We start from the raw sequence: 13767 nt of genomic DNA on the forward strand, positions 1-13767 counted from the left end.
AACTCGCCTGTATTCGCAGGCAACTGAGTACAGCTGATCCTTGAACAACACAGGGGTCGGGGTGCCCACCCTCCATGAAGTCAAGAACGCGACTACAGAGTTTAGTCAGTCCTCGTATCCATGGTTCCACCTCCACGGATTCAACTAACCACAGATCATATAATATTATTACAGTACGTATTTACTGAAAAACGTCTGCATGTGAGTGGATCCACACACCAAAAACCCTTGTTGTTCAAAGATCAAGTGTACTTACAAGAAAAGTGTTGTCTTGGACAGAAAGAAGCATATACCTAGGATACATCCAGTAAACTACAGCACTTTCCATGTTGTGAGGGCACACGCATACTCATGCTAATCTACAGAAGAGAAATATCTTCTCTGAAAGATGAGGAGTGGGGAGTGTCTCGCTCAGTCGTGTCCAACTCTTATGCGACCCCGTGGACTGTAGCCCTGGCAGGCTCCTCTGTCCATGGGATTCTCCAGGTAAGAATACTGGAGTGGGTTGCCATTTCCTTCTCCAGGGGATCTTCCCACCCCAGGGATCGAACCCAGGTCTCCTGCATTGCAGGCAGATGCTTTACCCTCTGAGCCACCAGGGAAGCCCAGGGAAAGATGACAGCCTCATTTTCGCAGAAAAATGAAAGATGAGGGAAACTTCAAAGCAAATGCCTGAGAACGTATCAGCATCTGCTCTGAGGCCTCCACGCCCAGCCACAGCACGTCCCCACCTTGAAGTGCTGCACGATCAGGTGCAGGATGTGGACCAGCTGCGGGACCGTGTGGCCCTCCTCCACGATGATCTTCCTCGTCCAGTGGGTCAGCATCTGGTGCCCGTCCTCCATCCGGGCCGGCACCGCCGGGGTCAGAATGGCCATCGCCTGCCTGACAATGGCGCGCGCTTCCATTGCGTGCGCCTTGAGAAGACTGTGGAACACCTGGGACAGGACGGAAATTCTCACGTAAGGACGGAGGCTTTAACAAGCGAGATGAAAATGGTCACTCAGAAACAAGGCATTATTTCTGCAAAAACAGTCTTTAGACAATTGCTTGAGGCTCTCTTACTGGGAAAGCACGTAGTAGTGACTGTGTCTTTCATTAAGTTTTGACCTGTGAAGATGTCTGCTCTAATGTTTCCTGAGCACCTAGTGTGTGCCTGTGCTGGACTAGGCTCAGATGGTAAAGAATCTGCCTGCAATGTGGGAGACCTGGGTTCGATCCCCGGGTCAGGAAAATCCCCTGGAGAAGGGACTGACAACCCACTCCAGTATTCTTGCTTGGGAAACCCCCGTGGACAGGAGCCTGGCGGGTTACAGTTCATGGGGTTGCAGGGAGTTGGACATGCCTGAAGCACACACATGCACACAAAGCAAGCCCCAGCTTTCCCAGTGTGACCAGCACGGAGTTGGTCGAGGGACACAGATGATGGACAAGCTGGGAACAGTAGGACCTGCTGAACCCGGGTGCCTGGGAGAACGACAGGGTGTCACAGACGCCCCTGGCAGGTCTCTGGCCCACGGAAGTTCCCAGGAGGACGTGGTCAGAGGAAACAACCAAGGGTGACTCACAGGATAGGATGAGAGCCACCCCTGACCAGTGGCTCAGTGGGACAGACAGGTGCTCACACGCAGGATCACAGTGAACTCTGACACAGAGACAGGGACGAGCTTGGTCAGAGTCACGGAACTCATAAGCAGGAGAAACCCAGGCTGCGTGACATCAAGGCCCAAACCCACTGAGCAACACCAGGAACGTGCTCGAGATGGTCCAGCCGGACAGGGTCAGGAGATGAGTGCCCGCTATCTGGCCATAGCTAACGAGTGGGCTGGGGCCCTGGACAGACACACTTTCAGCAACAGGCAGAGGAGCAGGAGGTGGATGAAGCAGACACCGTATTGCTTCAAAAGCAAGGCTGAGAGGAAGGAGCAGACAGAGCAGGAGTGGGAGGAAGGGCGAGAACAAATCATGGGGGAGGATCCACTGTCCCAAGACGATGGCAAGAGAAGCATCTGTACACGCACCGGGGAAGACGATGAACCAGGAGGAGGCTGTGCGTGCTGAGGGGGACGGGGGCCCTGCCAGTACCTGCAGGACGATCTTCTTGTGGATGGCGAACTTGGCGATGATGTGGGCCAGCAGCAGGTGCCCGCTGTACTTGCAGGCGGGGTCCACGCAGGCCTTGGACAGCAGGCAGGGCCACGCGAAGGTCATGAGGCGGCGCAGCTTGCTGTTGCGGTTCTTGTTGTTGTCGTGGATGTGGTGGGGCGCGTGCTCCACCAGCAGCGTGGCGAACTGCAGCAGGTAGATGCGCAGAGAGTCCAGCATGTCTGCCTGCTTCTCGGGCTCCAAGACCTGAGGGCACGGGCACAGGGGCCGCTGCTGGTTCTGCCACGCCTGCCGCGCAGGGCTCGCTCGAGTCTGCACCTTCACACATGCACACACGCTCTAGACACACACCTCCCAGGGGCCCGCACGAGTCTGCACCTTCACACACTCACACACACGCACACACACCTCCCAGGGACACTCACGACTCCACCTTCACACACGCATACACACACACACATACACTCTAGACACACACCTCCCAGGGGCACTCACAAGCCTTCACACATGCACGCAACACACACACTGTACACATACCTCGCAGGGCACTCACGAGTCTGCGTCTTCACGCACGCACGCACGCACGTGCACACACACCTCCCAAAGGCACACGAGTCTGCGCCTTCACACAGGCACACACACTCTAGACACACACCTCCCAGGGGCACTCACAAGTCTATGCCTTCACACAGGCACACACACACACTCTGGACACATACCTCCCAGGGGCACGCCACAAGTCTACGCCTTCACACACATACAAACACACTCATACATGCACACACACTCTGTATACATGTAACATTCTGCTACCTCTGTACCTCCCAGGAGCACTCCACAAGCCTACGCCTTCACACATGCACGCATACCCATACACATACTCCATACAAAAACCTCCCAGGGGTCACTTGACAAGTCTACGCTTTTACACACGCACTCACACTCACATGCACATACCCTCTATACACATATCACTCTGTACATCCCAGGGTCACTCGACAAGTCTACACATTCACACACACACACGCAAACTATACATAAACCTCCAAAGGTCACTCAACAAGTCTATGCCTTCACGCACATACTCACACCCACATACCCTTTATATACATAACATTCTGCTACCTCTGTACCTCCTCAAGGGGCAGCTGGCAGTCTACGCCTCAGCACACACGCACACACACTCACTCATAACACGTGTACCCTCTACACACATAGCATTAAGCTTTATGGGCATGGACTCAATGACATCACATCAATTTTCCTTTATTATGTACGTATTACAAACTTGCTGAATTTATTTCAGTGTTGAAGAGGGAGCAGGGACCCTGGAACACAGGGGACAGAGGGGTCCAAGCATTCCCACACAGGGGGATTCACGATCACGTTTCTCAATTTCCAAGTAACTGAGTTATTTTTTTTCCTAGTCAATCCTTAATTATTAACTTGTTTTTTAGTATTATTAGAAAATATTACCTACTCCCCAATTCTCTGTTCTTAAAAAAGTTACACTTTTCCATACAATCAAGGGTCTGACAAATTCCTACATGTGTTTCACGGGTATAAGAAAAACGTACACGGAGGAAAATGCTACCTGCCTCAATGGAGTCACACAGACCGACTACAGGGTCCAGTAAAAACCCTCACAACCCTCTGCCTCTCGGAAGACCTGCGCCGGAAGCCTTCCACAACAGCTGTATTGTCATCGGGGGCCCTTTAGCCCCAACTCCCTCCCTTGGATCTACGGCTTCACAGAGGCCCTTCCCCGGGGGTGCCAGCTTGCCCCGCACCATTGATCCTCATCGACACTTGAACTCCCGACCCCTCACTGGTGGCAGCCCATGGCAGGGCCCGAGTCTGGGTCTCCATCTCCCCACAGCTGCCCAGCACAGGGCATGTATCAGTATGTGGGCCAAAACAATTGCTTGGACTCAGCTCTCACTCCCCCAGGAGGATGGAGCTAGGGTCAAAACTGCAGCAGGATGCCTGTCTTAAGCAGCAAAGACTACGGAAAGCCTGGCCACGTATCCTGTGAACAGCCTCCCCTCTACCTGGACCCCAGGCCAGGGGGTGTGGAACCTACTATCTTCTTCCCAAGGGCAGTAATTCATGGGCCGCACAAGGAATGAAGTGAAGGCCCATGATGAGTGAAGGCCCACGGTCTCAGCATTCAACCGCCAGCCGTGGATGGACACTCGGCCCAACCACCTCAACGCAAACTGCGCATCCGCTGGTGAAGAGCACCACGGGAAATTCTCAAGTGAACACTTGATTCCCAAAGCCTCACTCGTGCAACCTGCAAACACCACTGTGCACGAGCCAAGACCCAAGTTAATTCCAGACGTTCCACTGCCGCAGCGTTTCATGAACTTGGCAGCAAAGGGCCACGGTGGCACCTGGGTCCAGTCTCACATTCTCACTGGCTCTTAGTATTCTTTCGTACATAGATCATGAAAACACTGCTGACCAGCAACAGGAATTTCTGCAAACAACCACGACATATGAATTTTCAATGGGATATATTCTGCTTCCCACTGAAACCTATTAATGTCGCAAAGTGATTCCACAGTGAAGCTGCCTTAAGTTCACTAGTAAGAATGAATGCAATCATGAAAAATAAAAGCTGCAGGGAAATAACCTTATTTCGATGAATCCATCACACACACACACACCCCCCCCCCAACGCTGTGTGTGGTTCATGACATCACCTTATTTCAACAACACATCACACACACACATCTCCCACACTGGTGTGATCCGTGACATCACTTTATTGCAATGAACCCATCTCACACACACACACACACCCCTCCCACGCTGTGCGTGCTTCGTGACGTCACCTTGGTAATGAACACACTGGTGACGCTCTCGGGGTTATCGCCTTCTGGATTGGGAGGTCCTAGGAGCTGCTCTCCTTCCCCCTTCTCAAAGCTGTATAAGAAAGCAGGATTCAAGATATGCTGCAGAACCTACAAAAAAATTTTAAAATGAAGGAGAAGGAAAACAAAGCCAGGCACGCGCTCTCTCACTAGGCAGAGCCCGCTCGGGCACGCGGCAGCGCGCGGGCAGAGCTCAGTCAGCCGCAGCTAGCAATCTTGCCTTTCCTGCCGGTGGCACCTGCAGAGGCAGGTGAACAACCTGAGGCAAAGAGCAGACTCGCTCGCTCTTCTCACCTCAGACAAGCTGCTTTATAGAGACAAGGGAGCTAACACACCACTCGTCAGCGCTGGTTCACAGCTGGGCCTGCCTCACGTTTCTCAACAATGAAACCTCCTTCCTAAACAGCCCAGACTGCTCTTCCAATGCCAGGAAAGACACAGCAGACCATGGGCAGAGTGCCCTGGCTCCCGGGAAAACGAGCTCAAGCATCGCGGATTCTCCTGCAGCAACGGAAGGACCCACCTTGGCTTTCAGCTCATCTCCGAAGTTGGGGTCATTGAAGTCCACAAAGCGAAAGAACAGGGCCCGTTTCTGGGCGATGTTGTAGTTTTGGGGAATCTCCTCCTCCATGTACTCCTTTAGGAAGGTCATGTTGCAGAGAAAGCGACCGGTGAAGGCCCGGAGCAGCTGGAACAGCAGCTCGATGTCTCCGTAATTCTTCCTGCGTGTTCGAATGAGAGGGCCGTAACTGCCGGGGACATCTGACCTGCCCTCCCGCTGCTCAGAGCCACAGGCCATGCCTACACACATAGGGACCCCCGCGACCCACAGCTCAGGAAGAGCCCACGGGGCACCAGACCCCGGATGCACCCACTTGCAGTAATTCAGCAGACAGTAGGCCAGCAGCTTGGGCTCCTTCCAGTTGGTGGCCGCCATGTTCTCCTTCCGGTGTCTTTCTTGGAAGGTCTCACTGACCCACACGCGCCTCAGCTGGCTCACCAGGGAGTGCTGGCTGGCCAGCCAGGAATCCTCATTTTTAACGATGATACTGATGATCTGCCAAAGAGGAGACGGTGAGGACGTCAGCGGGGCTCTCCCCGTGTCCCGACGGCACATTCAGGGCACCAGCCGTGTGGCGGGCAGCCGCACTACCTTGACGGCCTGGAACTGCAGGTCCAGCCGCAGCGTGCTAGTGCTCGGCGAGCCGGGGCGCACTGCGGTCTGGGTGCCGCCGGGCAGCAGCAGCGTGATGAACCGGTTGGGGTTGGCCGCCAGCACGTCTCGAAGAGGTTTAGCATCTTTGTGTTTTAAGAAACTCTGGAAACAAAACAAACAGCTGTTTTAAGCTAATCAAATCCCACAAACTATTTTAGATGATATGAACCCTAAGGTTCTTCCTAAATCTCGAGGTAGAATTAAAAAAAAAAAAAAAAGACTACAAAAGCACTCTCTTTAGAAAGTGCTTTTTAGACACTTGGTTTTCATAATTAGAGCAGCTCATTATCCATTACGATCGAAGTCCTGCAAAGGATTCCAGGACCTGAGCTTTTCTCAGCAGGACACGACAATGTTTCTAATGCTCAAATTATATCAGAGAAAAATAAAACCTCAACAGTCAACTACAAATTTCAGACTGTCGTGCAGCACCCAGTCCCAGCCCGGCTCCCACCATGAACATCCGGCTCCACTGCGGGTCGTTCAACGTCGCCTCCATCATGAACAGCTCCACTGTCTGCGAGGGGTGGCGCGTCAGGAACTTGATCAGAGGTTCTCTGAAGGGACTGCCAGCCTGGAAGACATGCGGTGAAGCCTGCATCGTCAGGGGCTCTGAGGTCTCTCTGGTCCAGCGACCACCGGTGGCTCCGTGTGCGCCTTCTCCCCTCGTGAGTGGACTGCACGCACCACAAGCCAATAGGAACACTCCACACCTTCCTCTGCTAGATTAACCCAGCTGAAGCATGACACTGAAAACACTCCCCGTCAAAGATGCAGCAAGAACGAGGCGAGCCCGAGCTTGGCCTTTACCTCGATCAACATGGCCCGTTCGGTTTTCATCACGACCTCTAGCAAAGGCTTGACCAGAGTCTGGGGCGCAGCTGGGATCAGATGAAAAAGGTTTATGATGGCAGAGCAGATTTTCATCTCCTAATGGAGAAAGCCAGAAATTAGAAACAGGCCAATTAATCGTGCCAGCCAGAGGTGTCAACCTCATACAGACCCTGCTAGGCTCTACTACGCTCGCAAGGCTCGCCAACAGAAGCAGAGTTAACATGTAAAAAGCCACAACTCACCAACCTCAGCTTCCAGCTGTGGCCAGAGGAAACGACCCGCCCTGGGCTCTGCCAGCGGAGGGAGGGGACCGCACACCTGGCGATAGTGCCTCGTCCCCTTGCACGTACACTGACCAGCGTTGGGCGCGGCCTCTCGGGCCGCCGAGGTGAGCCCCCTCGGGGGCAGGGGGTCGTGCCCGTGGCCTGAGCAGTAGAGTCCCCCACGTGGCCGTGACCTCACGGGGTCTCCCCGGTGCAGCAGGTTCCAGGGCACAGACTTCTTCTGCCCTTAAAACTCAGCCACAAAGTCCTCAAAACATACGGGAAGTCTTTACCCCGGAAATAAACTATCAGCGGAAATTAATGACTGACTGTGGCACTAAGAATTTGTCAAGCAGGCCTGAAAACAAAGCTGACAAACTGCTCCCCAGAATCACGTGAAAAGGAGACTGCTCGGTGACCAATCCCCGTCACCCCGACTTTGTGTTCTCGGCGTCAGTTCCCACGGTTTGGGGTCCGCCATTTGGGCCACGGGGGCAGAAGATGCCCTGATGTCCCTCGCGGGTGGGGGGCGCCAGGCACCCAGACCCCACTGCAGTAAAATGGGGATGGTAAGCGCCAGTCAGGGGCACCGGGTCCCGGCAGCAGTGGAGAGCGCGCTCAGAACGCCTCTTTAAGCCGAGAGGCCAAACATGAGACGGGTCAGAAATGAGAAGCGTCAGCTCAGTGTCGCCCCCGGCCTCCCCTGGAGTGCCCATCTCCAGTGTTTCTGAGTTTGGGGGCAGAATAAGTTAGTTCGATCCTCAAGGTCGAATAACCTTCTAATAATGGCACTTTCCTCTCCAAGGAGTTGGTTTTCAAAGCCCTGTCACAGAACCACTGCTGGCCTTCACGTTACCACCGGGAGGGGTGGCGGGAACGACAGGCGTCACCACCCCCACTTTACAGGAGAGGCCAGCGCGGGGCTGCACCCCCCGTCCCAGGCCACAGCGCTGGGCCCACCCGAGGGCGCTGTGTGCGGCAGACACACGTGGGGGACGGGGCGCGGGCAGGGCCGTGTGAGGCAGCTGCTCAGTCAGACGTGTGCAAGAAGGAATGAGAATGCCTCCCAGCTTCTAGCAGGCCTCCTGCACTCTTTGCGGTCCGTATCTCCTCTCAAGAGGTTGTTAGATGTGTGAGTTCATACAAACGGTAATGAGAGCAAAAACCCGAGCGAATCAGAAAAATTGAGATGTGGCAATTCTAGCGTGTAGGCAACAGAAGAACTTAGAAACCGGCTCAGAAAGGTCCTAACGGGAAGCATGCGTGGCCCCCGGACAGTTCACGGCAACGGTGGGACCGACACAGGCCCGCCACAGACAGACAAGCACGCTCACTGCACTCAGGCACGACACACTCCGTCCACCACAGAACCACAAGCCACGGCAAAACCAAGGACGACGACAACCCCTCCTGCACCTCCACTGGTTCTCACCTCTACCCCTTCCACGGCAGGCTGAACCAAAACAAAAATTACAGCATGAAAAAAGGCAACGCAAAGGTAAACAGAACAGAACAGAAAAGGAAATATATACACTGTTCTTCACAGTGCAAGTCATAAACTGACTGTTAATAGGTTGCTCTCACCTCAAACTGACAGAATGGAGACAAGGAGCATCTCCCGCACTCTGAAATGCTCTCCTGAGGATGGGGAGGAAAATCATCTTTTTTCTATTCATGTTATTTACACAGAACTTTCCGCACACTCAAAACACAGTCGGGGTTATTGGGGGAAACAAGACAGGGAAGACAATTGTCAAGAAAGCACACAACAGGTAACAGACGCGCAACAGCAAAACGTACACCTCCGCCCTTCAGAGGCCAAAACAGCCCCTCCGGCGGTGTCACGGGGAGTGTGCTCTTCCCTAAATTTAACAAACAAAGAGTTTTGGAATTCCTGTTCCGGGGGAGAAACTGTAAGACTTTGCTGTATGCAAATACATTTTAAAAAACTGTTCTGTTTAGCATCAATCAAGATTTTATGTGAGGGCCAAGACATTTAAAAAAAAACTTCTTTCCCCGCTCAAGCTGGGGCTTAATCCCCATCAATTAGGCATGTTTCAGGCCTGCACACTCAGAAGAAGCCACAGGCCCTGACACCACCCACTGGATGGACATCTGGGTTATCCTGTGAAGTGAAGCTGTCTGTGTGCCTGCGCATGTGTGTGTAACAGGTGGTCACGAGTTCTCCCCTGTAAGTTCAATGCGAAACAGGCAAACCTTCCTAATGTGGTGATGATGCAAAGCTCGGATCATCAGGGGTAAAGATATCATGGGGAATGATTATTTTTATTCAACTTTTAGCACATCGTCAGTTACAGTTTCTCAGCTGGGCAATGATATTTGGGAATCCAACCAAATAAACTGCTCCTCAATCTGTGGAGCACCCACTGAAAACCATCAGGGTTCAAGAGCAGAAAGGAAGCTTCGCTCTGGGCTGACGCCAGAAACCACAGCCTCTCTGCTTTGGACCCCAAACACCGTGGCCCCTGAGTGCAGAGCCGTGACTCCCTCAGCAGTGAGATGCTCTCGGGGACACGCTCACTGCTGAGCGACAGGCTTCAGCAGGAGCTTAACCAACTCCCAGGACCCATGGCCCCAGCCCTTGTGCAACTGGCCCCCATCGCATGTAAGCTTCAGGGAAAGTTTCTGGGATCTTTTTGGTCTAACGGAAGTCGTTCATCTACCTGCTAGGGCTTTAACGTTTATTGTAACATTGGCTGTAAGTTTCAGAGTATTAACAGCTAACTGTAAAAGCAAATATAAAATTTAGAGCAAAAACACCTAACAGATGAGAGCTGGGGAAGAGAAGTATAGAGGCACTCATGCCTACTCCCAAGAGCTTAAGGTTTTCAAACACACTCCGCGACTCCCCCATGAGGATTTCCTGGGGCTTTTCCCCCTATATACACAAATAACAAACCTTCAAAAGAGGTTATGGATGGTTTAACACTCCTAAAGAAAGTTTACAATCCGGGTTCAGTTTTGCTTGTTGGCTGTTTAGAAGCAGCAAGAAACAAGACTCACGTAAAAAGAACACCTTGACGTAGAATGGTTAACACAAAGCATAATAAAGCCAAAATAAACAAAACGCAAGCTGAGATGAAACACGGCATCCAACGGGCAGCACAGGAGCACGGAACACCACGCTAATGATGCCTCTGCAGAGCTCGGGAACCCCTCATCAGGGTACTGCTGCAGTTCCACGGGGCGGAACAGGAGCTTGTGGAAACACAGCCCACTGAGAGGACGGCCATCAACTTTTAAAAGATATTTTAAAAGAGTATTAACATCTGTGAATAAGATTAGAGTCAAAAACAGCAAGAAGCATTCATTTGTAACAAAGTAAGTCTTTAGCGACCCACATCGGATCCTTTAAAAGATTTAACTAGAGTGGTTTGCCCTCAAAACTGTAAAAAAATTACGTCTTGAAGTACGGGCCATCTGGCCTTTGGGCAAACAACGGGGGTGGGGGATTCAGACCTCAAGAACACCCGTGCCAGGATTCACGTGACGCTTCATCACGTTCTCCTCGGTGCTGTGTGAAGGCCTAAGACCTCTGCTCAGCTTGTCAGGCAATGAGGGCAGAAAGCAGTGGAAACAGCTGAGCACTACACCCCGTGCAAACGACAGCTGCCAAGAACCGTCCAGAAAGCACGCTCTATTCACTTTAAAGAAAAGCTAGTAAAAGTGAAAGACTAACACGTCAAGCTTCCCAGGATTCTCGTCAACAAAAACATCGTGTTAAAGTGCACAAAAGGGAGATTTTTTTAAAGGAACACAAAAAGGAACGTTCAATGTAAGAGAAATAAAAGCGAAAATGTAATGCTAACAAAATATGTGTAACAGGTTACATGGACTAGAGTCACACACAACTAAACTTCTGACCGGGATTTAATTAAGAGCATGGCTCCGGCATTCGCATCACTAACGGCAGTGCCCGGCGGCGGGGCTGCCCCCGGAAACAAACGAGTCACTCACATTTCCGTCACTCCTCTGGCCCCCTTTGTGGGTGAGGACCACCACTTCCATCCACTTTCGCAGATGTTGCTGTTGAAAAAAAAATACAACCTTAGGCATTTTCTTCTTGACAACGGGAGCATCTCAATTCCAAAACAGGAGAAAACCTATATGTGATCAATTCCCAACCTACTCAACATGAGAACGGCAGTGTTTCTAATTATTGACATAGAGCAGCCAAATGAGTGATGAGAGTAACTGATGTTTGCTCATGTTCTATAAACACGAAGGCTGAATTTGCCCTGATACCACAGGAGATGTCTTGCAACCGGGCATTCCAACAAGAGGACCTGTATTCCTGTTACTCTGTGCCGTGGCGGTCCCCCGAGTCTACCCGGAGCCAGCAGCCAGGCTCGGCGTCGGGGCAGAGACGCGAGCAAGCACACGGCACCCCTAGCCTGTGGAGCTCCGGTGTACAGCAGGGGAAACGAGGTAAAACTCAGGCATCTGCCAGGCGCCAAGAGCAGCTACAGGAGGGCCCCGCAGAGGCGGCCAGGCCGGAGGCAGAGGGAAGAGCATTCCAGGTCGTATGCGTGTAGACCGGTAGGTACATATCTGTATCATATATGGAAGCTTAAAGGGAAGGGGCCTTGCAATTTGGAGAATTCACTTACATTACACTCTACTATTAGGGCATCACTTAAAAATTTTAGGACCAATCAATTCCCAGTTAGGTATTTGGGCCATGGTTCATTTCTTTGGTATCTACAGACACAAAGAAACCAGCATGTGAAGCTTGGAAGCTGCATAAAAAACATGCATGTTTGCAGTAACGTACTGCAAAATCGTAAAGTTAACAAATTATATATAAATGTTTATTTACAGAATGCAAAATGAAGTTAATAGCTGAAACTCCTTCATCTGTTTACTCCTCGGGTTTACACACTCTTCAAACAGATCTTTTATTTGCATAGCTATTTCCTTGCTAACTGTAAAAACTCAAAAGGGTTTCTAAAGCCCTTACAGGTTCTTCACTGCATCACTGTCGACAAAGGCCAAACACTGGGAACAACCCAGACGGTCACCAGCAGGGAAAGACGCGGGAGAGTCTGGCACGTCCCCGCCACGAAACACTATGCGGCCGTAAGACAAGGGTGAAGAGGCGCTTCACATACCCATCTGAATGACGGGACGGTAAATATAAAAAGAAAGGACGGATGGATCCCACTTCCCTTTGTGGGAAGTAACTGAAGAGACGTATGTCCCATGACAAACGGGAACCGCCTCTAGAAGGACGCACGGGAGACTGTTCCCGCTGGCTGTCTCCCGGAAGAGGAGCTGGGAGGCTGGAGGGTGGGGATGGGAGGGAGGCTGTTCATAGTACACCCTCCACACCTTCGGAGCTGTAAGTCATTTAAGTGTGTAATTCACTTTTTAAACAAGTTTAACCTTTCAGTTTCATCATACATGTCGGGCTTACCATCATCTGATCACAGAATTTGTCATTGAAGGAGTTTGGGAAGAGCCTGGTCACCGAGGTTAGACGATTGACGACGTTGAGTGTCAGGCTCCGATAGTCGCCCAGCATCATCAACAGCGGGCGCATGTGGGTGTGGATCTGGTCAACTTCTATGGTGGCGCCTTCCAGAAACTGTTAACAGAGAAAGGCCGGGGGGAAGATGCCGGAGTACAGCTCATACTGACCAGAACTCACAGTTGAATCTAGCAGCAAGTCTCTGCTTTGCTTGGGAAAACACAGTATTAACCAAACATATCCCACAAGTTTATGAGGAAATGAGGAGGGCTGGGCATTCCTGTTTAATTTTTCAAGGGTTCAGATTGGCTCTGGAATAGGAAGAGATGCTATTACACTCCGGGGAGGGATGACCCACAGGCAGACTCCCGAGATACAGACGAGGTCAGCAAGACGAGCTCAGTGTGGACCTCCCATCCACCCAGCCCCACTCACCTTTCTCATGCAGGCTTCTCCGGCCTCCTGGAGCTCGCTATTGGTTGAATTCAGGGCTTTGAAGAGCGCAGCAATGATCTTCTCTCTGGACTGAGGAAGATAATTGCAGGCTGCAAGCGCATCTTTAAGGAGAGAAATCAACATGATTTTCATCATTCACCTGAAAAGCGTACAGCAACATCCTCATCTAAAGGCTTTACCAACCAACAGACACGTGGGTCACCAAACTCTCCTAATGACCCAGCTTCATGCAAGACAAAAGAACGCGTGGCCTTCTACTCACAGGGCCGCTATTATCTATGGGTGGCTATCATCTAAGAAGGTAACAGCCTGCCAGAAAGCCCACGATCAACCTTATTGTCCAGATAAATGGAGGGGTGCAAAGAAAAACAATGTGAAAACAAGGGTGAAGGGGTCCCCAGCGACACCCTGCCCCCAAGATGTCGTCGCAGGCAAGGGCACGGCAGACCCGTGGGCACGTGCACTGCGCTAACACTGAGGGCGGAGCCGCAGGCTCTGGCGACCGAGGAGACAGACACGCAG

General features: G+C 51.8%; 1 protein-coding gene across 1 annotated transcript in view; it reads right to left on the reverse strand.

Annotated features, from left to right (window-relative positions):
• Positions 1-13767, reverse strand: part of TRRAP (transformation/transcription domain associated protein) — an 89747-nt gene that overhangs the window by 39596 nt on the left and 36384 nt on the right. The window contains 13 exon segments of the mRNA XM_060405713.1: positions 732-938; positions 2086-2352; positions 4947-5075; positions 5509-5707; positions 5861-6042; positions 6139-6303; positions 6656-6775; positions 7012-7131; positions 8731-8751; positions 8883-8936; positions 11277-11345; positions 12736-12906; positions 13225-13346. Coding sequence (XP_060261696.1) covers positions 732-938; positions 2086-2352; positions 4947-5075; positions 5509-5707; positions 5861-6042; positions 6139-6303; positions 6656-6775; positions 7012-7131; positions 8731-8751; positions 8883-8936; positions 11277-11345; positions 12736-12906; positions 13225-13346 — 1826 coding nt within the window.

Source organism: Ovis aries, chromosome 24 (assembly GCF_016772045.2).
Source record: "Ovis aries strain OAR_USU_Benz2616 breed Rambouillet chromosome 24, ARS-UI_Ramb_v3.0, whole genome shotgun sequence".
NCBI lineage: Eukaryota > Metazoa > Chordata > Mammalia > Artiodactyla > Bovidae > Ovis > Ovis aries.